The 25647-nt window shown below is 32.0% G+C and overlaps 2 protein-coding genes across 3 annotated transcripts; both read left to right on the top strand.

Moving 5' to 3' along the window:
* The first annotated feature begins 13352 nt into the window (after positions 1-13352).
* On the top strand, positions 13353-16728 carry LOC108482775 (G-type lectin S-receptor-like serine/threonine-protein kinase SD1-1). Of its 2 annotated transcripts, none has more exons than XM_017785885.2 (7): positions 13353-14807; positions 14891-15022; positions 15169-15284; positions 15379-15589; positions 15684-15921; positions 16000-16150; positions 16236-16728. In XM_017785885.2, the coding sequence occupies exons 1-7, from the start codon at positions 13526-13528 to the stop codon at positions 16542-16544; spliced, it is 2439 nt and encodes an 812-aa protein (XP_017641374.1). In that variant the 5' UTR covers positions 13353-13525; the 3' UTR covers positions 16545-16728. The 2 variants fall into 2 exon arrangements, with proteins under 2 accessions (XP_017641374.1, XP_017641373.1); XM_017785884.2 differs by having other exon boundaries at positions 15163-15284.
* Positions 16729-21272: 4544 nt separating this feature from the next.
* On the top strand, positions 21273-24720 carry LOC108482777 (G-type lectin S-receptor-like serine/threonine-protein kinase At4g27290). Its single transcript, XM_053030506.1, is given in 7 exon segments — positions 21273-22706; positions 22825-22959; positions 23048-23169; positions 23240-23488; positions 23491-23804; positions 23886-24036; positions 24120-24720. Coding segments are annotated over 7 exon segments (2550 nt in total). The 5' UTR covers positions 21273-21430; the 3' UTR covers positions 24423-24720.
* The last annotated feature ends 927 nt before the right edge of the window (positions 24721-25647 follow it).

Genomic DNA, 25647 nt, shown 5'->3' with positions numbered 1-25647 from the left:
AGCTTGGTCCTATTTCTCCTGTTAATGTTATACCATATTGCTGGCTGTTTTTTTTAATCATTTTATTTGTTTATTCCCACCTGTTATTATGCAATATAATTAATATTATACCAATCATTAAATGTTGTTTATTTTTAGAACTCATTTGATTGTTTTGTAGACCAGAAACAGACTTTTGTTCTTCAAATGCAATGAGTAGGGAAGTCTCTCGACATTATTAGAGATCAATCCCAAGCATCTCTAAATAAACCCTCAAGAAAACATTTCCATTTCAATCAAGGTAACATTTTTTTCCTAACATTTATGTTTCTTTCAACATGTTTTTCCTTTTATGTTTTCAATGTTTAATTAACATTTAATTACATTCCTAAAGTTTTAATGTTTTTCCTAACATTTAATCAACATTTTAATTACATTCCTAAATTTTAAGCTTATTTCATCCACTCTTTTTGTGTTTTGTCTCGATTTGGATTCCTTCATTAAGTTTCTGTAGAAGCTTACTTATCTTTTATTTTCAAGAAAGCAGATTTAGGTAATGGAAGATGTATGCACGTGTGTTTGTGTCTCTATATATGTATGTATTTGGCACTAGATGAAAGCTTTATTCAGTTTTGAAATATAGACCAAGTTTTGCATACATTGATCAATTTCTCGCTCTTTTCCTTTGAATACATGGTTCTCTTGATACTAAATACTCGGTACTTTCTGCATATTCGTGATTCTTATTAGATAAGTTATATATCAATGATTATGTTAGTTTCCATCAAGGCCTCTGTAAATATAAAGTTGGTATTCTGGTTAGGAGAAGTTAATGTTTATGAGTTTTGTGGAGTATGATTCTGCACATGCAAAGTTGGTTTGTTTCAATCTGTGCATTTTCATGTTTACATAATAATGGTGATTCCATTTTGGTTATTTAGACGTTATTTTGGTCTGTTTTCATGTTTCTATCAACTTATGTGTTTAGTGTGGACTTAGATTGATTTAAGAGTTTATTGCTGTTTTGTTGCTCACGTTTTATATAATAAAATTGTTATATTTTGGTTATTTAGATGTTCTTTTGGTCATTTTTCATGTTTCTATCCAACTTATGTGTTTAGTGTGGACTTAGATTGATTTAAGAGTTTATTCTTTGTCTTGTTGCTCACGTTTTATATTGTTGAATTCCTCTATTCATTTTCTTTCAGTTATGTGAAGAAATTGGCTGTGCTTTGACTGCTTTCTTATCCATTTGTTTATTATTTTTTATTGTTTGAATTGGAATTGTTCTGGGGTAGTTCTGCATTTATTTGCTCGGTAATTGAATGTTAAAAGCGCATTTCTTGTTCTGCGTCTGAAAGGGACCTTTTCGTTTGAGCTTCTTGGGCTGTTGTTTGGTTGTGAAATTTTATAAATAATGTTCTGAAATGTTGGTAATGAACCAAAAAAGAAGAGAATTGCCTGCCATGCTGAAAATTCTTGATGAGAGTCAAGAGAACAAGAGGTGGCTGTTGTCCTTAAACGAAATTGTTAGTATTGGAGTTTTTTCTTATGCTTTCTGTCTTTAGAATATTGATATTATTTCCTATGATGCTCGATTCATGTGTGAGTGGGAATGAGCATGCTAGTATTTGCTTGTACTTATTCGAAACCTGTTTTGGATGTAGGATAATGTGTTCGATTTGGGCACTTTAGGAAAGTCAAGGTTTGAAGAAACAAATTGTTGGATTTGCTAATTGTGTTATGTGCCTTGTATTTACAATTTTTTGCAGAGGTGGAAGTCATTTGTATGCTCATAAAAGATTTTGTATTTTTTTGCGAAATGGTTAGAAAAGATGTGCGTTTTGCGATTTTTTGAAGGGTGCTGACTTCATTTCTTGCTTCTGCTCCTCCTGCAAGTATTGGTTCAATGAAGCGCCATTTAATCTTGAATTAAAATTTGGTACTGGTATAGATAAAGTTTTATATTTTCTTAAACTAAAATATATTTGGTGCTACTCTTATAATCTTACATCATTCTACGTACTATCGAGCACACGAAATAATATTTGGTGCAACTAAATACACCACGACCATTGACATTTGTTCTAGGTACGCATCAGCCGTTTAGTTGCTAAATTTTTTTTCCTTATTTCTATGCATTTTCACTTTAAATTACTTAACAAATATTACTTTTTGGACTCCAGCCTCTGTTTGCTGGTGATAGTGGAGTAGACCAGGTACGTTTTATTAAGTTACGTTTTAAATATTTGAAATATGAATAAGTTTTTATATTTTGGTTCAACTTAAGTATTATTTGATTCAACTTAAGTATGAATTAGTGTGTTTGTGTCTCTATATATGTATGTATTTGGTACTAGATGAAAGCTTTACTCCAGTTTTGAAATATAGACCAGGTTTTGCATACATTGATTATTTTCTGGCTCTTTTCCTTCGAATACATGGTTCTCTTGAAATTAAATGGTCAGGTACTTTCTGCATATTCTGTGATTCTTATTAGATAAGTTATAAATCAACAGTTATGTTAGTTTTGATCAAGGCCTCTGTAAACATAAAGTTGGTATTCTGGTTAGGAGAAGTTAATGTTTATGAGTTTTGTGGAGTATGATTCTGCACATGCAAAGTTGGTTTGTTTAAAGCTGTGCATTTTCATGTTTACATACTAATGGTGATTCCATTTTTTGTTTTTTAGATGTTCTTTTGGTCTGTTTTCATGTTTCTATCCAACTTATGTGTTTTCTGTGCAGTGTTGCCATATTTTGCTAAGGTGTATAGCTTCATTGGCAGTGTCTTTGATCCTGGTACAAGTGGGCACTTGCAAAATTGATATAGGTAAAGTTTCTATATTTGCTTAAACTGAAATATATTTGGTGCTACTCTTATAATCTTACATCTGCTCTAGGTACTATCGAGCTTTGAATTAATATTTGGTGCAACTAAATACACCACGACCATTGGCATTTGTTCTAGGTGCGTACAAGTTTCGTTGCTAAAATTTTTCCTTATTTCTATGCATTTTCACTTTAAATTACTTAACAAATATTACTTTTTGACTCCAACCTCTGTTTCTTTGGTGAGAGTGGAGTAGACCCAGCACGTTTTATTAAGGTAGGCTTTATTTCAAAATTCTAATCAATAATAGTTTTATCATGATGATTTTGGAAAAATTAATATTTTGGGGTTGCGATTTTGTAAAGATTTAATTGCTAGTTCATTTGGAGTAGAACTATTTTGTTTCCAAATTAATTTTAAATATTTGGTTCAACTTAATTATTATTTGATTCAACTTAAGTATGAATAGGTATGAATTAATTTTATTACCGTGTAGCTTGCTTGTCCATTAAAATTACAACAATAGTGACTTTCTCTCCAACCTTATTTTAAATATTTTAAAGATCCAAAGTATATAAATTTGGAAACTTTGACGGGTTGCCTTATATCGAGTGCAAGATATAATGGATCCTCCTAGGTGTAACAACGCCACGTATGATGAATCTTAAAAATTCAAAAGACTTGAAAAAGTTCTATCGAGCTCATTTACTATTGAATATTTATATAACCTTAATTTATTTCCAATTTACTTATAAAAATTAAACTACGATTCTTTTTGATATTATTATATTCAAATTACTATTTTTTATATTAATAATGTTTTATTTTAATATTTAATATTTTTAAATTTCTTTAAAAGTTATAACTACTTTTTATCAAAATTACAACAATAGTGACCTTCTCTCCAACCTTATTTTAAATATTTTAAAGATTCAAAGTATATATTGGAAACTTTGACGGGTTGCCTTATATCGAAGTGCAAGATATAATGGATCCTCCTAGGTGTAACAACGCCACGTATGATGAATCTTAAAAATTCAAAAGACTTGAAAAAAGTTCTATCGAGCTCATTTACTATTGAATATTTATATAACCTTAATTTATTTCCAATTTACTTATAAAAATTAAACTACGATTCTTTTTTGATATTATTATATTCAAATTACTATTTTTTATATTAATAATGTTTTATTTTAATATTTAATATTTTTAAATTTCTTTAAAAGTTATAACTACTTTTTATCAAAATTACAATAATAGTGACCTTCTCTCCACCTTATTTTAAATATTTTAAAGATTCAAAGTATATAAATTTGAAAAACTGACGGGTTGCCTTATATCGAGTTGCAAGATATAATGGATCCTCCTAGGTGTAACAACGCCACGTATGATGAATCTTAAAAATTCAAATGTTTCAATTTAATATGTCCCATCTAATATACAAATATTTAATAAAATATTTTATATAGTTTTAACTTAAATTTAAATTATTATTGAAATATTCTCGTCCGTTTTATCACAAATATTATTCTCCGTTTTATTACAAATATTATCGTCCGTTTTACCATTTAAGTTAAACTTTTATTCAAACTAAATCATAGCTTTTAAGCTAAATACGGATGTCCACACGTTGCTTTAATATGTACTTAAGAAAAGATGACTTGTAAAACATAAATTAAATTAAGTGTGGACTATTTTAACGCACATGTGATTTGTCAAATAAAAGCGAAGCGACATGTATATTATTTAATTAAAATAATTTTTATAAATATTATTTAATTAAATATTATTTAATCCGCTACTTACCTGTAGATACTTGATATTTGATATGTATTATCCATGTGATTTTCCACATCGTGAAATAAAAACTTACATAATACATAAATATATTTGATATCATAATTTACATAACTTATATAACATATATAACTTACATAACTTACATAACCTACATAACTTATATAACTTATATAACTTAGATAAATATATAACTTACATAACTTACATAATACTTAAATATATTTTATATCATAATTTACATAACTTACATAACTTATATAACTTAGATAAATATATAATTTACATAAATATATATCATATCATAAATTACATAACTTACATAATACTTAAATATTTATCATATCATACATAACTAGTTTACAAAATTTACTTAACTTACATAATACATAAATCTATAGTCGAAAATCCGCAACTTGCCTAAATTAGTTTATACCCATTAGAGACTTGATATTTAGTATAATGATATGATTTAAATCAATTGAGAACATTTAAGTAACTGTAATATGTTGTCAACTTTAGATTTCAAGAACTACAAAATGGATAGGAGTTGGATGAAATTGTCAAGGGTAAGCAATGCCTATCAAAATGGAGTACAAACTTTTCTAAATTTTGCATTTCAAAATGCAAGCCAAGAGAATATGATTCTTTGCCCGTGTAATAAGTGTGGCAACATCTCTGGCATTTTCGTGAAGTTGTCTCTGAACATCTAATTGTTGATGGCTTTATTCGGGGTATAAAAATGGATTTTCCATGGAGAGTGTACATCTAGTGGAACTTCTTCAACGATTAATCGACTTATCCCGACATCGATTACCATCGATATGTTAGACAAGATGACATGGAAGATATGTTGCGGGATGCATTTAATATGCGTAGTCATGGTGAGCAATCGTTTCCACCTGACTTTATTATATCTGAGGATTGTAATATTGGTGGAAATGTTTTTTGCGAAACGGGAACAAGTGCACCTAATGAGGAGCCAAATGAAGAAGCGGCTAAGTTCTACAATTTACTTAATGAAATGAATGAAGAACTTTACGAGGGATCAAAATATTGAAATTGTCCTTACGCATTCGTCTATTTCATTTAAAATGTATGGGAGGGTGGACCGGAAACTCTTTTACAATCTGCTAGAGTTTCTAAGAGATGTTTCCGTTTGCAAAATTCCCGTCTTGTCAAGACATGAAGAGACTAATAAAAGATTTGGGCCTTGGGTGCGATAAAATTCATAGTTGCCCAAATGATCGCATGTTGTACTAGGGTGATCAAAAACCAACAATCTTGTCATGTTTGCGGTAAGTCTCGTTGGATGAATAGTAATCTGAAGATGTGAATACGGATGAAGGTGGGGCACGATTAAGAAAGAAGCGGTCAAGGTCTTGCGATATTTTCCCCGATACCAAGACTTCAAAGGTTTTTCATGTCCTCAAAGACAGCCGAATCTATGACGTGGCATAATGATCAACGGACCGATGATGGATTATTAAGACATCCTGCGGATTCTTTAGCTTGGAAATCATTTGACAGTAAATTTCCAAGCTTTGCAAGCGATCCTCGGAATGTGAGGCTTGAGTTAGCAGCTGATGGCTTTAATCCATTTAAAATCATGAGTACTTCGTACAGTACTTGGCCTGTGGTGCTTGTTCCTTACAATTTGCCTCCATGGATTTGCATGAAGCAATCTTCATTTATTTTATCAATGATTATCCCTGGAGAGAAAGGTCCCGGAAATGATATTGACATCTATTTGCAGCCACTTATTGAAGAGTTAAAACAATTATGGTCGGGTGTTGAGACATATGATGTATTGAGAAAGGAGAACTTTAATTTACGTGCAGCTTTATTGTGGACAATTAATGATTTCTCGGCTTATGCTAATTTATCGGGTTGGAGTACTAAAGGACGTTATGCCTGTCCTTGTTGTGCTACGCAAACTTGTTCGAAGTGGTTGTATAATGGGAAGAAGTTCTCTTACATGGGCCATCGTCGGTGGTTAGATGAAAATCATAAATTTAGATTTGAGAGAACTCTATTTGACAGTCTTGAAGAGTCTGGAGGAGCTCTGAAGGCACCGTTGGATCTGAAATCTTGTTTATGTTAAAAGATATCAACTTTAGTTACGGAAGATGAATCAACCACCTATCATGCAAACAAGGAGAAGATCGAGGGATGAATCTGATGATGAATCTGACGAAGAGGATGATCCTAATGAGGCGGAGTTGTGGAAGAAAAGGAGTATTTTTTTTGAGTTGCCTTATTGGGAGCACAACATTTTACACCACAATCTTGATGTCATTCATATTGAGAAGAATGTCTGCGAGAACATAATTGGGACAATTTTAAATGTCGATGGAAAATCAAAAGACAATCTTCAGATCCGACTTGATTTAGTTGACATGAGAATCCGGCGTGATCTTCATCCTCAAGTACTTCCGAATGGGAAATATCGATTGCCGCCTTCTATTTTTCAATGTCAAAGAAAGAGAAAGAAGTTTTCGCATGGTGTTGAAGGATATAAAGGTCCCGATGCGTGTCGTCAAATATATCTCGATGTGTGAGTTTCAAAGATAGAAGATTATATTCATTAAAATCACATGATTACCGCATCTTGATGCAAGATTTACTCCCAATTGCTTTACGGTGGTTGTATGTCAAAAAATGTAACGTCTGTATAATTGAACTATCCAATATAATGAAAGCTATCGTGGCAAAGTTTTGAATGTCGAAGAACTTGAGAAAGTACAGGATCGGCGGCTTTGACTTTATGCAATTTAGAGAAGATCTTTCCACCTTCCTTCTTCACTATTATGGTGCACTTGGTAATCCATCTCCCTCACGAAGCAATCCTTGGTGGACCGGTTTTTTATCGATGGATGTATCCTATAGAAATGTGCTAATTTATTTCTCAAGTATTCATTCATTCACCTCTATACATTTAGTTACAACTTTTGATAAATATTGTATATCGTGTTTAGGTTCCTAAGTAAATTGAAGTCATATTGTCGCAATAAGCGTTATCCAGAAGGATCAATTGCTGAAGGCTACTTGGCAGAAGAGTGCATGACTTTCTGTTCTAGATATTTAGAAGATGCTGAAACACGATTGAATAGACTAAGTAGAAATGTTGGGCTCAATGATAATGACTTGGCCGAAACTTATTTATTTCAAAGTTATGGAGAACCAATCGGCAAAGTTGAAATTGTAGAATTAGATGATATATCGTGGATACAGGCACATCGATATGTACTTTTTAACCACGATTCAATTGAACCGTTGCGCTAGTAAGTTATAAAATTGTCTTACATATTCGTCGTTTTGATTTGTTTATCTTCTAACCAATTAAACTTGTTTTTAATATAGTGAGTACAAACAAATTTTGAGATCTCATGCACGCCTCAAGATTACAACATCGAGAGATTAATAAGTTATTCACGAATCTTTTCATGAATGGTTAAGTCAAGCGGTATGTAACTAAAGTTAATAAGTTACATATAATCGCTAAATTTAGTTAATCAAATAAGAATGTTTTACATAATACATTTTTAATTATTTAATTTACTTTCGATTCAATAGGTTTGGAGTGGGAAGGGCGTCAATGACGAAGTTAAATGGCTTTCCCAAGGTCCGAAACGAGTAATAAAAGATATAGTGCATTCCTCATCAATGGATCTGATTTCATACAAAGTATCGCGAGAGAATGAGGAGAACTCAAAATTGTGGAGTTGTTGTTAATTCTTCAATTACAAGTTATGCTAGTGCTAGGGATAGTAATCCGGTTGAGGGTAATGTGGAGTATTACGGACTTCTTACCGACATTATTGAGTTGGATTACTATGGCGGATGGAAAGTTATCTTATTTGGTGTGATTGGGCAGATGTTAATACTTGCTCAAGGAATTAAAAAGATCAATTTGGGTTTACAATGGTGAATTTCTCTCGCTTGATTCACTTTGGACAACAATTGATGGACGAGCCATATGTATTTTCCTCTCAAGTGAAACAAGTTTTTACTCGAAAGATCCAATGATGAGGGTTGGTATGTTGTACTCGAACACCCTAGAGACTTGTTTGACATGGGTAATGGAAGTAGAGATGACATCGTCGAAAGATCGAAACATTACCTTTTCCGAACAAAACTTAGATGAAAATATCCTAGTACTAATACACAACATCAATGGGTTCGACATGATGTGGATGAAGATATTTACTGAATAATGATGTAGTAAGATTTTACAATTTTTTAATTATATGTAATATTATAATTTTAATCTTTGTCATGTTATATAATTTAACTATTTTATATGTACTACTATTGTTGTAATTTGTTACTAAAACTTTAATTATTTTATGTGTATTGCGGGAAAAATCGTAGAAGAAGAGTACGAGATTTAAGTATTATCCGAATACTCCAAATTCGGAAGAAAGAAATAGTGAACAATGAGCAGTTGTTGGATCTTGAATGTGCTGGAGACACTTGATGAGCTGAAGAATTTCAAAGTAATATTATGTTCATTTTACATGTGTTGACTTTTATTATTGAATTATTTGTCAATTTTACTATAATAATAGTATATCATTTTTCAATTTGAAAGTGGTGGGACACGCAGAGTTCGAGGACGTCGCTACTTAGAGATTTATCGACTTAGATCCTGTTGAGCTTGTTAAAGTAAGTAGAAATACTCATGGTCACTGTTGGATCTGAAGCTCGACTTTTAGCGAGCTATTTGGGCATTTTAGCACGAAATGCAAATATGTTGCCCATCAACTACGAATCATGGCATCACATGCCCGATAGCAACAAAAACAGCTCTCGCTAATATTAAGGTAACAAAATGTGAATGCAATTTATAATACTTTGGTTTAAGTTTCATTTATATTTACATTCTAAACTTATGTTTTTTAGGAGAGATTTGCTTTAGAAGTCTCCGATGATTATATCAAGAAGGCATTAGGTAAAAGATGGAGAGACAATAAAAGCACTTTAAAGAAACAATATTTTAAGAAAGACATAAGCCTCGAGGAAAAGCGAGAAATGTTCCGCCAGAATCTTTGAGGTATCAATGAGAAGATGCGGTTAGATTTTGGAATTCAAAGAAAGGAGAGGTATTGCGTATTTCCAAACTCTTATATATAGTGTTTACTATATACGTAATAATAATTTTATTATGTAGGACCGTGAGCGAGTTGGAACAAGCAAAGAGCAAAAACAAAAATTCACGCTACCAGGAGGTCGAGAAGTTTTGCTTCAGAAGTGAGGCCGAGGTATTATGAATTTATTAATTCTTTCAAATATTAATAACTTTCTATTATTAAATAATATTCTTACTACTATATTGTAGGAAGTCAAATCCGGACAAAAGTTGGACGCCTTCAGTTCTTTGAGATTACGCATAGGAAGAAAGATGGATCTCCTATGACATCCGAAGCTGGAGAAATTATGGTATATTCACTTAATAATATTTGATTTATTCTAAATATTTATAATCTTTAATTATAATTGTTTAATTCAATTAATCATTAGTAGTTTTAAAAAATGTTAAGTTATGTTGCATTTCTTTTTATTATATATTTCGTTTCTAACTCTTTAATTGATTTTTTAGGAGAAACTAAAGGAGAAGAAGGCGGAATATGAAGCGATTGCTTCGAGTGATAGTTCTGTTAATCTTGAGAACATTGATAATGTAATTATCCTTGAAGTTTTAGGTCTGAAAGGTACGGTCGGGTTCGATTTCAAGGATCCGTGTTACCCGACCCAATATTTTGGATCCAGCTCAAACAATACATGCCTTCCTAAGTCAAGCTCAAGTGAAGTTCGAGAGGTTAAGAGACCGAGATAGCTCAGATGCAAGCGAACACAGTTGAGCAAATTGTCGAGGTTCAACGAAAATATGAAGAACTCCAAGAACAACTTAGAGCAGAGGCAAGAGAGAGAGGAGGCGTGGCTGCATGAGAGAGAGGCAGAGGCACGAGCGATGGTAGCGAACGAGCAAAAAGTACAATGACCTCCATTCTGACTTTAGCAGATGATGCATATGTTTCAACAATCGCAAAAGCGCCGTCTTAGACATTAGTTTTCTTATTGTAAGAATGTTTTTAAGTTTTGTCACGTTTAACATTATTGTAAAACTATTTTAAATTATACTTTATTATTAATTATATCATATATCTTTAGTTAAATTTGAAGTATCATTTAGAATTAATATTTTTGGTTGTATTTTTATGTTAAATTCTTTGTTTTTGGCTACATTTTATATTATATTTGTTGTATTTGGTTGGATTTTAATGCGAGGAAATTTGGATATTGGTGAAAAAAATATTACAAATCGCCAAATTTAGCGGCGTTTGTAAAGAAGCGCCGCTAAAAGCCTTGACCTTTAGCGGCGCTTTACGCACAAACGCCACTAAAAAGCCTTGACCTTTAGCGGCGCTTTTCCCACAAACGCCGCTAAAAGCCTTGACCTTTAGCGGGCGCTTTACGACAAACGCCGCTAAAAGCCTTGACCTTTAGCGGCGCTTTACCACAAACGCCGCTAAAAGCCTTGACCTTTAGCGGCGCTTTTCACAAAGCGCTAAAAGCCTTGACCTTTAGCGGCGCTTTTCCAAACGCCACTAAAAGACTTGACCTTTAGCGTTTTTCAATAAACGCCACAAATTTTTGTATGTTACATATATAGTTTTTTTTGCGGCTTTTTAGGAAGCGCTAAAAGTTTTAGGGCTGCCGCTAAAGGCTAAAAAAGCGCCGCTAAAAGTCTGCTTTTCTGTAGTGATAATCTATATGCAAGATTTAGTTTATTTATTAAATGATTTTGGGATATTTAAAATTACTTACATCTTAATTAGGTAATTGTTTTAAAGGTTAACTAATACAAATCCTTCAAAAATTAAGATTGATTGTATTTATATAATCTTAATTTCTTAAATATTGATTAAAAATGTAGCGTTCTTATTTAAAATTTGTTGTTGATAGCGTGATTATTGTGAATCTTGTGTTTGAAAAAATATACACTTCAATTCTTTTTTGTGAAAGAAAAATATTAGTTGTTTGTTGGTTTCATAAAAACCTTTGTGTTTATGATTTAGAATTATTTGTTTTAAATATTTAACAAGAATGAAAAATATTTTAAAAGAATGTTTACTAGTAAAATAAAGGAAGAGCAACAAGAAAAAAGTGAGCAAACCAATTTGAAAAAAAAATTAAAAGAGTCAAATTGAATTTAGCATTTCAAGCCTTTTGGTCAATCCGAGCAAGTACCTTTTCTTATAGTTATTGTTTCAATAATTTTGTAATTATTTTACATTTAATTATATACATTCGATTTATCAAAAGTTAATATTATGTATTAATTTCTTTGAGTTTTATAAACGTATTAATTTTTAATAAACCAATGGACACTGCTTTATCCAACAAAAGGCTAAGAGCCTCCGCCACCAAATTGAAAAGCAAGGGGGAGAGTTGACAACCTTGCTTAAGTCCTCGATTGATAGACAATCAATAGGGGGGAGAACCATTAACTAAAATATAAACGGAAGCTGTTGATATGCACGTGTAAATCCTTGATCACCAACGCGCCCCGGAGCCCATTATTTGCATAACAAAGTCCAAAAAGGCCCAATCAATTGTGTTGTAGGCCTCGTTGAAGCACCCAGAAAAGCAACTAATTGATGCATTAGTGGCTCATTAAAAGTAAAAACTAATAGTTTTATCATTTTAATTTTATTTTTTAAGTTAAAATTTGATCTTATATATTTTAAAAGAGTCAAATTATTATTATTTTAACTAAATTACTTTCTAAACCATTAAAATTTTAAATATGATAATCTGCATAGCAATTTACATGTATTTAATACTACTTTTTATATTTTTATGAACTATTTATATATAATTTTTATTTTTTGAATCTTTTGTAATTTTATAATTATTTCATAAAGTACACATAAATTACTATATAGGTTACCACATCAACATCATTAAAAATTAATATTTTAATAAATATTTTTATTAAAAATATGATTTGACTTCTTTTAAAAAATAAGAGTTAATTTAATTTAAAAAATAAAAATTAAATTGATAGAAAAATATAAACATTAAAAGATAAAATTATCATTATATTTTTCTGAAGAAAATGCAAGGGTTAATAATCAATTAAATGCTTGTCCTATTGGAAAACAGGGGTAGACCCTAGATGTTACTGTTGGACCTGACAGGCCAACTAATGGCATTAAATTTGCTGTCAAAGTGGAGAGAAGGTGAAGGATTTGATCAATTCAATTGAAAATTTATAATTACATAGAAAGTGGAGTTGATAATTTGACAATTCTTAGGAACATTTAACAATGAGATATTAGTCGCAAAAGCATATGCCTGTACAAGCTCCGACGCATCAAGGGTTCTAGATACCTTAAAAAAGAAAACTGGGTAACTTTTTAAAGTTAATGTATAGTTGAAAGCAATTATTGTAATGAAATAGGTACAAATCTGCATTATAATCCATTTAAGAGTAAATGTTATTTGCCTTGCAATTTTCTTTATATGCCTGCAGTTGTCAAGATTGAAGTTTGTTTGAGAGCCCATTTGCATCAATGTGTTTTTGGATAAGCTTAGACATTATAGTTAAATGGAAAGGTGGTTATTTTATATCAGCATCATGCATTAATTTTTCATTAAATGCATGGAAAAGTTGATCAAGTCTACGTTGATTCCATGTGGGAGCCTGGTAGGCTAATTAACACTGATTTGTATAAGTGGATTGAGATATTTATTAAATGCTTGGCACTCTTCAGAAAATAGAATTTGCATTGAATCTTCATTGAACTACTAAAATTATTAAGGTCTGCTTTAAGCTCTCGGGCTGATAAATGCAGCTTATTCTCTTTTTTTTTTTTTTTTTAAGATATCAGTAGTTTCATATTGAATTATGGAGAGAAAATCAACTGAAGGTTTTGGAAGGTGTTTTTTGTTGGCTTATATGCTAGTATTTGTCTTGGCAGCCTCTGCTGCAACAGATAATATTACTCCAGGCCGATCTATCAGAGATGGGGAAGCTCTAGTTTCAAGTGACGAAACTTTTGAATTGGGATTCTTCAGTAGCCCAGTTAATTCAACAACACGTTACCTAGGAATATGGTACAAAGTTTCTCCTGAGACTGTCGTTTGGATAGCCAACCGCGAGGCTCCTCTTCTCGATCATTTCGGAGTTTTAAATGTCACTAAGGAAGGTAGTATTATTCTCCAGGATAAGAAAACTGGCATTATATGGTCATCCAATAGAACAAGAACTGCTGAAAATCCAGTTCTGCAGCTCTTGGACTCTGGAAATCTTGTCGTAAAAGATGGAAACGACAGCGGCTCGGCAAACTTATTATGGCAAAGCTTTGATTATCCTTGTGATACCTTACTGCCAGGGATGAAGCTTGGGAAGAGTTTCATTACAGGAATGAACTGGTCTCTATCATCTTGGAAGGGCCTCAATGATCCTGCCCCAGGCCGGTTTTCGGCCTTGATAGAACCCGAGGGGTTTCCCCAGCTAGTTGTGAGAAATGGAAGTGCAATCTTTTACAGAGGAGGGTCATGGAATGGGGAAAGGTTTACGGGGACTCCTGATCTAAAACAGGTTGAATCATCTAACCTATTCAAGTTTACATTTGAGTTGAATAAGAATGAGGTGTACTACAGAGGTGAGCCCTATCCTTCATTGATTTCAAGGTTAGTTGTGAATCAATCAGGCTTTTTGCGGCGCCTAGTGAGAACGAAACAATCGCAATCTTGGATTGAGATCTATTTTGCTCCTCTCGATGAATGCGACCATTATGCTGTATGTGGTCCATATGCTAGCTGCAGCACCAACAACTGTGCTTGTTTGGATGGATTTGAACCAAAGTACCCTACAGAGTGGGATCATTCAAAATGGTCTGGCGGATGCGTTCGAAAGACTGAATTGGCTTGTCAAAATTCTGTCTTTACGAAGTATAATGGGTTGAAATTACCTGACACATCGAATTCTTCTTTTGATGCAAGCATGAGCCTTAAGGAATGCCAAGAGAAGTGTTCAAAGAACTGCTCTTGCATCGCCTATGCAAATTCAGATATCAGAAATGGAGGTAATGGATGCTTGCTGTGGTTCGGTGACCTTATTGATATGAGAATATACCCTGACGGTGGGCAAGATCTCTACGTACGGATGGCCAATTCAACATTAGGTATCATCTCGAATTTAAACCGATTATTTTTTATCATAACCGTTCGAGAAGCTAATTGTTCAGTTACAATTCTGATGTTTCAGGTCACCTCGTTGCAAGCAAAAACTTGAGTAAAAACAAGATAGTAGCCATTATTGTAATCGCGGTCATATTAGTTGGACTGATTTTGGGAGGATTAATTTTCTTCTTGAGATGGAAGAAACTCAGAAAGCAAGGTAAGTAACTAGGTTTAGGAACTAATGTCTATCAATTACGAGAAATGAAGCTCTATTGATGTTTGATACGTATTTATTATTATTTGATCATTTGGTTTTGATGGTAGAGATTTTTACTTCAATTTGATTAATGTATGAAGCTGAAGGTGGAAAGGATGACATGGAGTTACCGGTATTTGATTTAAGCACCATTGTGAAAGCCACTGATAACTTCTCCGATGATAATAAGCTAGGACAAGGTGGTTTTGGACCTGTTTACAAGGTAAATTTAAGAAAATATACCCAGATGAGCTATCCCTTTTTTTTGGGGAATGAGGAAAATGTGAATGTTAAGCCTTTCAAATGATGATTTCCAGGGTACCTTGCCTGAAGGGCAAGAAATAGCAGTGAAGAGACTTTCAAAAAGTTCTGGACAAGGATTGGAAGAGTTTAAAAACGAAGTCGGATTGATTGCTAAGCTTCAGCATCGCAACCTTGTGAGGCTTCTCGGTTGTAGCATTCCAGGAGATGAAAATATGTTGATCTACGAGTACATGCCCAACAAAAGCTTGGATTACTTTATTTTCGGTTTGATCCTCGAACCACATTTTTTCTGAAATACTTTCTCTGAGGATTTAATCAGTCGAAGCACTAATGTTTATTTTGATGAGACAATAATCAGATCAAACAAAAAGCGAATTACTAGACTGGAGAAGGCGAATGCACATCATCGATGGGATTGCCCGAGGACTTCTTTATCTTCATCAAGACTCTAGACTAAGGATTATACATAGAGATCTCAAAGCCAGCAATGTGTTACTAGACAGTGATATGTGCCCCAAAATTTCAGACTTTGGCATGGCAAGAACAATTTGGGGTGATCAAACTGAGGCAAACACTAACAAAATCGTTGGAACTTAGTATGTAGTGTAAACATACTCTAACTTGAACCAAATGCCTAATTGTGTTATAACTTTCTTCTTCATCTCAATTTTCAGTGGTTATATGCCTCCTGAGTACGCTGTAGATGGACTATTTTCGATAAAATCCGATGTATTTAGCTTTGGTGTGTTAGTACTCGAGATAGTTAGCGGGAAAAAGAACAGAGGATTCTTCCGTCCAGAACACAGCCATAACCTTGTTGGGCATGTAAGAAGGAAGAACAAAACATTATTAATTACTATTCTTACTATTAAACAATAGATACTTGACATGTTGGTTCTAATGTTTCCAGGCATGGAAACTGTGGATGGAAGAGAAGCCATTGCAGCTAATTGAAAGTAACTTGGGAGATTGTTTTGTGGTATCTGAAGTTCTAAGATGCATTCATGTGGGTCTTTTGTGTGTTCAAAAACGACCAGAGGATAGACCGAGCATGTCATCCGTAGTTCTAATGTTAGGTAGTGAGAATCCATTATCTCAACCGAAACAGCCTGGGTTTTTCACCGAAAGGAGTCTGCCTGAATCGGATTCTCACTCATCAACCCACCATGAACCAGCTTCTAGCAATGGAGTTACCATTTCATTGTTAGAGGCGCGATAGAAAGCATGAATAGCGTTAACATCCTATGCTGTAATTATTTACCTTTTGTATTAAGAGCTATAATGCTCTCTGTATGACTTACCGTGCTAGCAAGCAGGTAGGTTTGTATGTATACAAGCAAATAGCACGTGATGGGTTGAAGATACGGAATTTTCATGGCAATAATGAGCTAAAAAGTTGGAAACTAGTTCTGTTGACATCTGCTCATCTCGTTCTATAAAATCACCAATAGTAGTTAAGCGTTTAATAGTTAATAGAGTTAGATTATTGTCTCATAATAGTTTGATTAGGGCCTTACTAAGAGGTAACTAGGTTCCTGGATGTCTCCCCTGAGCCATCCTATGTGGGAGGATTTCGATGTCTCCCCCTCAAGCCTAAAATACTCACAGCAATTAAATTAATATGACAAATTGGAAGTATCAACTACGAAATTTTCCGAATCCAGGAGTTGTTGGTATATTAGAAGACCAAACAATGCCTTTGGTGACCAGGTCTTAATTAAGCAGCCACTTTGACTTTTAAAATTACTTTTCTTTTATAATTAAGCAGTCCAATAACAATTTGTATTTACATTCTCCTCCATGATGATACCTTTATTTAAATGCCTTCCAACTCATTGCGGTAAAATTAACATAAAATATATTTTTTTCAAAAAACAAATAAAGTTACAAGCATTAATAAAAAAAATTAATATCATTATAATTATTTAAACATGCCAGAATTTTTTTTGCTGGAACATGGACCAAATTGGTAATAACAACAAAACATTATTGCTGACAGAACATTATAACATTGTTGCATTGACCAGAAAATTAATTAAAGACCGTATTGGGAAAATTAGACCAACGCATCATAATTAAGGGACTCAATTTAATAATTATTTTAAGATTAAAGTATTTATTTAGTAATTAATTAGTAGTTCGAAAATGTAGAAGTTAACTTCTTCTCCAAACATTTAGGCTAAGTTCAAATTTTAGATTACTCATTATTGGTGAACAATATTTGAATACCACCTTCGACCTGAACAAGACTATGCTTAGTCTTAAAAGTGAGTAAAATTCAATTTCACTTAATTTTTTTTTTAAATTTTGAGTTAATTGAACTAAGTTATTAGGTTTTTTTCGAGGCAACTTAAATAAATAATTTGAGTCGAGTTAAATTTTACAATTTGAATAATTTTAATGATTCAAATAACTCAAATAACATATTGGTGTAAATATCCTTTGATCTTTTCAGTTTTAAAAATGAGCAAATTAATCTCTCTCAATAAAAATTTTAAAAAATCAAAATAATTTTTAAAAGAAAAATATTTAAAATTTTCAAAATTTAAATTTTTAAAAAATTATAAAAATTTCAAAAATAAAAATTCGATATATATATAAAGTTTAAAAAATTGGGTAAATTACCTGGGTGATCACCCAACTTTTGGGTAAGTTCTATTTTGGTCACCCAACTTCAAAAAACTTTCAATTTCATCACCAACGTTTTCAAAATTTAAAATTTTAGTTACCCATAATTAAATACTTAACAAAAAGTTGATGCGATCCTTTTATATTGGCCTAATAATAAATTTAGTTCTCCAATGTTTATACATTTTATCAAATTGATTCTAAATCTAAAATTCAATGATTTAGCCCTTAATGTTTACTGAAATTTGTCATTTAGTTTTAATTTTAAAAATCAATAAATTTACAAAATTTTCCAATTTAATTTTAATTCTAAAATTTTAAAAATAAAAATATTTTAAAAATCAATAAAAATTCATTTTGTCATTTAGAAGCTCTTTGAAAAGCATATGCAATAGCTTTTTAAATAGCGATTTAGAAGATCCCCAACAAAATCTTTTCTTTTATCATAAAATTGAACTTCTTTTATACATACCTGATAAAGGGTGAGTAACATATAAGAGAAATATGATTTTTATCGAATTTATCAAAAAATTTAAACTTTTAAATTTATAATGAAAATAATAAATTTTACACATAAGTACTTTTAGATAAATGTTTATTGCTATAAATATTACAAAGTGAATTAATTTAAAAAATTAATTTCTCTCAATAAAAATTTTAAAAAATCAAAATAATTTTTAAAAGAAAAATATTTAAAATTTTCAAAATTTAAATTTTTAAAAATTATAAAAATTTCAAAAATAAAAATTCGATATATATATAAAGTTTAAAAAATTGGGTAAATTACCTGGGTGATCACCCAACTTTTGGGTAAGTTCTATTTTGGTCACCCAACTTCAAAAACTTTCAATTTCATCACCAACATTTTCAAAATTTAAAATTTTAGTCACCCACAATTAAATACTTAACAAAAAGTTGATGCGATCCTTTTTATATTGGCCTAATAATAAATTTAGTTCTCCAATGTTTGTACATTTTATCAAATTGATCCTAAATCTAAAAATTCAACAGATTAAGCCCTTAGTGTTTACGAAATTTTTCATTTAGTTTTAATTTTAAAAATCAATAAATTTACAAAATTTTCCAATTTAATTTTAATTCTAAAATTTTAAAAATAAAATATTTTAAAAAATCAATAAAATTTATTTTTGTCATTTAGAAGCTCTTTGAAAAGCATATGCAATAGCTTTTTAAATAGCGATTTAGAAGATCCCCAACAAAATCTTTTCTTTTATCATAAAATTGAACTTCTTTTATACATACCGATAAAGGGTGAGTCACATATAAGAGAAATATGATTTTTATCGAATTTATCAAAAAATTTAAACTTTTAAATTTATAAAAAAATAATAAATTTTACACACAAGTACTTTTAGATAAATGTTTATTGCTATAAATATTACAAAGTGAATTAATTTAAAAAATTAATTTCTCTCAATAAAAATTTTAAAAAATCAAAATAATTTTTAAAAGGATAAATATTTAAAATTTTCAAAATTTAAATTTTTAAAAATTATAAAAATTCAAAAATAAAATTTGATATATATATAAAGTTTAAAAATTGGGTAAATTGCAGGTGATCACCCAACTTCAAAAACTTTCAATTTCATCACCAACATTTTCAAAATTTAAAATTTTAGTCACCCACAATTAAATACTTAACAAAAAGTTGATGCGATCCTTTTATATTGGCCTAATAATAAATTTAGTTCTCCAATGTTTGTACATTTTATCAAATTCATCCTAAATCTAAAATTCAATGATTGAGCCCTTAGTGTTTACTGAAATTTTTCATTTAGTTTTAATTTTAAAAATCAATAAATTTACAAAATTTTCCAATTTAATTTTAATTCTAAAATTTTAAAAATAAAAATATTTTAAAAAATCAATAAAAATTCATTTTATCATTTAGAAGCTCTTTGAAAAGCATATGCAATAACTTTTTAAATAGCGATTTAGAAGATCCCCAACAAAATCTTTTCTTTTATCATAAAATTAAACTTCTTTTATACATACCTAATAAAGGGTGAGTAACATATAAGAGAAATATGATTTTTATCGAATTTATCAAAAAATTTAAACTTTTAAATTTATAATGAAAATAATAAATTTTACACACAAGTACTTTTAGATAAATGTTTATTGCTATAAATATTACAAAGTGAATTAATTTTAAAAAAATTTAAACTTCTATTGTAGCTATTATAATTGTTTTCTAACCGATTTTTCTAACAAATAGTTGTGTGAGCCATGGACATCCATGTTCACTACACCAAATTGTTGATGTCAAGATGAAGTTAGGCTAAAATAAGGCGTGGATTCACCTTGATAGGACGGAAAGCCATCAAGAAAAGAGGAGAGAGGAGAAATAGGAGGAGAGAGAGAGACCGTTTCCCCCTCAAGTTCTCTCCTCTAGTATTTATATGGGGAGTTAAGGTGCCATGGGGAGTATTCTATTGGTGAACAAGTCAGTTCGTTGTTTTTCAGTAAAAGTTATGATATGACACTATAAAGTGAGTTAGTGATTGATGATAATTATCCTATTTGTTAGAGAGTTTCGCTAGAGAGTTTGTGAGAAGTGACGAACCAATCATACTTGATGAGGGTGTGTAGAACAGTAGTAGTACAATCTAGTTAGAGACGTAGAGGTGCCTGCTAAAAGAGGTGATATAACAAGCATAGTTTTAGTTGACATGGGTGTATTAAATACACCAAAATATTGGCATTCCGCTTTATTTGCTAAAATATTAAAATCCCGCAACTATACATAAACTATCGTTTAATGTGTAATTGTATACATGAATTATAGTTTAATGTGTACCAAATTAAAATTTATATATACAATTATATATAAAAACAAAATTCAAGTATCCCTATTAAAAAACTAAAAGTATTTAGAATAATAAATTTTGGGCCCATTTGCAATTGTTTAAATTATTTTGAACCAGTCTTCTTCTATCTTCAGTTTAAATTATTCTGCGCTGTTTGTTCCTGGATTCTGGAGTGTGAAAAGACACACCTTTCCACATCAATAGTAGTCAAGCATTGTTTTCAGCTTTGACCGAGAATCATTAGGATGATCAGGTCATGCTTAATCATCCTTTTTTCTTTTATACATTTATATACTTTACATATATTATATACGTATGGCAACCCTTTGACTTTTCAAAGCCGAAGATATATGAACTTGGATTCAAACTCATATTTTAACTTAATAAATCAACATTTAATTTTGAAAAGAAATTTAAAGATATAAAATCCTAAACCCTTACAATATTTAATTTGGTAAGAGGCGAGACTAACATCAATCTGAAATTCATTTGATTTTAAATTTAGAAAGTCAAAGGGGCTGCTATAATGAATAGAAAAATAAATACATACAGATAGGGACGTCTCACCCAATAATATTGATATAGAGTTTCTCCTTGCATCTATTTTCTTTAAAATGAGTAATCTGTTTTCCTTATTAGGAAATAAATGGAAGCCTTTTTAATGGAGCTTGTTCTGTGTTTGCTTCTCTTCTTCACAATAAGAACTTGGGCAATAGACACTTTAACCCCAGGGCAGTCAATAAAAGATGGTGAAACTCTTGTGTCAGCAGGTGGAAGCTTTGAACTGGGATTTTTCAGTCCTGGGAATTCCAAGAGTCGATACGTGGGAATTTGGTATAAGAAAGTATCAACTGGAACTGTTGTATGGGTTGCCAATAGGGAAAATTTAGTTTCTGATGCCTCTGGAGTTTTAAGTATCAACGAGAAAGGCATTCTTTCAATCATGAATGGCACCAAAGGCATTGTTTGGTCTTCAAACACATCGAGGAATTCAGCAGAGGAGCCGATTGCACAACTCCTGGATTCGGGAAATTTCGTAGTGAAGGACCGAAATGATAGTGATTCGGAAAACTTTCTTTGGCAGAGTTTTGATCGTCCTTGCGATACCTTTCTACCAGGAATGAAGATTGGAATAAACTTTGTCACCGGTTCCGAGAGGCATGCATCATCCTGGAAAAACACGGAAGATCCTGCTCCGGGCATATATACTTACAGGGTTGACTCGCAGGGGTATCCACAGGTTGTTGTTAAAAAGGGAGCTGATATATTATTCAGAGCAGGTTCATGGAATGGTCTTTATCTCACAGGAAGCCCACTGCCTGTTAATCCATTATATTCATTTGAGCTTGTCTTGAATGAGAATGAGGTCTACTACACATACCAGGTGCAAAACAATTCAATCTATACAAGATTTTTATTGAATCCATCAGGTCTAATACAACGCACCATATGGAATGAGAGGACAAATAACTGGGAGGTTTACGCCACATCGCAATCGGATCAATGTTCAATCTATGCCTATTGTGGATCATATGCTACTTGCAGCACCAACGAATCTCCACCTTGTAAATGCTTGGAAGGGTTCATCCACAGATCAGCATCTCCCAGGGATATTAATTCAGTAGATTGGTCATATGGATGTACTCGAAGGACACCGCTGGCATGTCATGGTGGAGACAGCTTTCTCAGGAAAACTGGCCTAAAATTACCGGACACTTCGAAAACTTGGGCAAACATTAGCATTGATCTTAAGGAGTGTGAGAAATTGTGTTTGAAGAATTGCTCTTGCACTGCATACGCGAATTTAGATGTCCGAGGGGGAGGCCACGGCTGCTTGCTGTGGTTTGGAGACCTAATTGACATCATAGAATTCAGTGAGGGTGGACAGGACCTTTATATCAGGCTGGCTACTTCTGATCTGAGTAACGTTCCTTCTTTGTTTTCCATTTAGATTGATAAATAAAATTAGACATAAACATTTGGGGTATATGTTCAAACATGAAACCATTTTTTTGACTGATTATCCGTTAATTCTTTCAGATCATATACGAAGCAAAGGAAAGCTAAATGAAAAGCTGAAGGCTGTAATCATAGCCATCTCTGTAATAATAGCCAGCGGAATGACAATACTAGCATTGTTGTTGTATGTTCAGAAGATCAGGCTTAGAAACACAGGTAAACAGATCAGTTGCCAATTAAAACCACTATCATATAACAAAATAATCATTTTCAATCCATCTTATACTAATTCAATGACAACCAGGGGAACATGGAAAGGAAGATTTAGAGTTGCCTGTTTTTGATTTCACAACCATAGCTACGGCAACTAATAACTTTTCGAGCAACAACATTCTGGGACAAGGTGGATTTGGTCCTGTTTACAAGGTATATAAGCTGTATTCTGCAAACCATATTTCACTCACTATTTAACCATTTTGAACATTATAAATTTTAGGGAACATTGATTGAGGGGCAAGAAATAGCAGTGAAGAGACTTTCAAAGAATTCGGGACAAGGACTGGAAGAGTTCAAAAATGAAGTAACATTGATTTCCAAACTCCAGCACCGCAATCTTGTAAAGCTTTTTGGTTGCTGCATCAGGAAAGATGAAAAGATGTTAGTTTATGAGTACATGCCTAACAAAAGTTTGAACTACTTTATTTTCGGTTCGAAACCTACCATCTCAGCACTTCTTTTTCTCCCCTTCCTTCCTCGCCCCCTGGTCTTGTGGTACCCATTTTCTTTTTATTTCTTTTTCTGATGTCTTTTTTATTGGTTGCAGATCAAACAAGAAACAAATTACTGGACTGGCGTATACGAATGCATATTGTCGATGGAATTGCTAGAGGGGTTCTTTATCTTCACCATGACTCTAGATTGAAGATTATCCATAGAGATCTCAAAGCAAGCAATATTTTACTAGATCATAACATGAATCCGAAGATATCAGATTTTGGCTTAGCTCGGAAGTTCGGAGTAGATCAGACTCAGGCCAAAACTAAAAGAGTGGTCGGAACATAGTATGTATATAAGCGAGACTTGTTTGGTGCATTATTCCAAGTTGCTTTTAAAGTTCTAATCTACCATTTTTTCTCCTGCAGCGGTTATATGTCCCCTGAATATGCTTTGGATGGGCTTTTTTCAATGAAATCCGATGTCTTCAGCTTTGGAGTTTTGGTTCTGGAGATACTATCAGGAAAGAAAAACAGGGGATTTTCCCATCCAGAACATGACCATAATCTTCTTGGACATGTAAGACCTGAAGACTGAACTGTAGCAAATCATGTTTTCTTTTGTCTCAAACAATAATATCATTTGCGGTTCCAACTTTTCAGGCATGGAAATTGTGGATGGAAAAGAGGCCATTAGAACTAATCGACCCTGCATTGGGCGACTCGTATGATGCAACCGAAGGGTTAAGATGCATCAATGTAGCTCTATTATGTGTGCAACAATGCCCCCCGGACAGACCTAACATGTCATTAGTTTTGGTCATGTTGTGCGGTGACAGTGTATTGCCCCAACCAAAGCAGCCTGGGTTTTTCATCGAAAGAAATCTGCCTATGACTGACTCTGTCTCAGTCAAAAATGAAACTTCCTCCATGTATAGATCTATTACATCATTAGAGCCACGATAGACGCTTGTAAAATACCTTCATGAGATGTTTGGATAAATCAATTAGGCCTTGCTTCATTCATACACCGAAAGAAGAGAAGAATTTATGAATTTCTGCTTTGTACTGCCTGCAATAGTGCTTCTATATTACTCACAAGTCAGGTAGTTGATGTAGCCCTTCTTTTCCTTTTCTTCCTCTTCTCTAAAATTATCAGCTTCACTTCCTGAGAAATACAACACATATCGGAAACTTCTCTGTATTAAATAATGATAATTAATTTTTAATTTTAGAAGTTAATATATAATTGAATTAAACATAAGTTTGAAATACGTAATCTTAGTAGAAGATAAAAATAATTTAATTTTATACTACTTCGATATAATTTAGAGTAATTAAATTTTATTATTTTGTAATACAAATAGACCAAACTGAATAAAGTAAATAAAAAGTACATGATAAAAATAGTAATGGTATAATTATTATTTTACAAAAAAATAATACTTAATAAATAGTGTTAAATAGTGTTAAATTTTTGGCCTGCAATGCAACAAGAAACCAGCATCCAAGCCTAACCAGTGCAGCAACAACTTTTGTTCATTTGTAACTTGATTTAGTTTCTTTGTAATGTGACTTCAAGTTAGTAGGAATTATTGTTGTTCATTTATGTTTGATGTAATAGCTGATATGTCAACTTCTTTTGTGTGTAATTTTAGCTTAACTTAAGTCATATATTAGTGGTAGCAGTTAGATATTAGGTAACTGTCTTATTCTATTGTATCACATATACTTTAGCCGGATGAAATGGAAAGTAAGAAAAATTCATTTTTTCCAAAAATTTATGCTTTGTTGGTAGTTTCTCTCTGCAAGTCTAAAGTCTTTGAAGTTTAAACTTCTTTCATTCTTCATTCGGGTTTATTACCTTGTTACTTTATTTTCAGACAGAGCTTCATACTTCATCCGGATTACTTGCTTCTGTTTTCCTCTTTTGCTGTTAAAACCCAACAAATAGATATGAAGGTTTTATATTATTTTCTTCGAACATGGGGAGGTTGTATTGCACACCAAACTAGAATTAATTCAAAACCTTCCTAATTGAATAAAATTGTTTTGATTTGATTTGTTTTGTTTTGTTTCAATCAAATCAATTTCATCTGGTTGACAATTTTTCTGTTACCCAGATGTGCACCAGAAACCAGAAACTATGCTATGAAGGTGAAGAAAGTTAGAAATCAACAATCAGGATTTT

This window comes from Gossypium arboreum, chromosome 1 (genome assembly GCF_025698485.1).
Source record: "Gossypium arboreum isolate Shixiya-1 chromosome 1, ASM2569848v2, whole genome shotgun sequence".
Lineage (NCBI taxonomy): Eukaryota > Viridiplantae > Streptophyta > Magnoliopsida > Malvales > Malvaceae > Gossypium > Gossypium arboreum.
This window is presented reverse-complemented; position numbering and strand designations above follow the sequence as displayed.

What these genes read in the sequence shown, in the direction of transcription:
- LOC108482775 (XM_017785884.2), top strand. Translation starts at nt 13,526, where the DNA reads ATGGAGAGAAAATCAACTGAAGGTTTTGGAAGGTGTTTTTTGTTGGCT. An exon ending in GTTTTGGACCTGTTTACAAG is followed by an intron (nt 15,285 to 15,378) that starts GTAAATTTAAGA and finishes GATGATTTCCAG; the next exon opens with GGTACCTTGCCTGAAGGGCA. An exon ending in GCCATAACCTTGTTGGGCAT is followed by an intron (nt 16,151 to 16,235) that starts GTAAGAAGGAAG and finishes TAATGTTTCCAG; the next exon opens with GCATGGAAACTGTGGATGGA.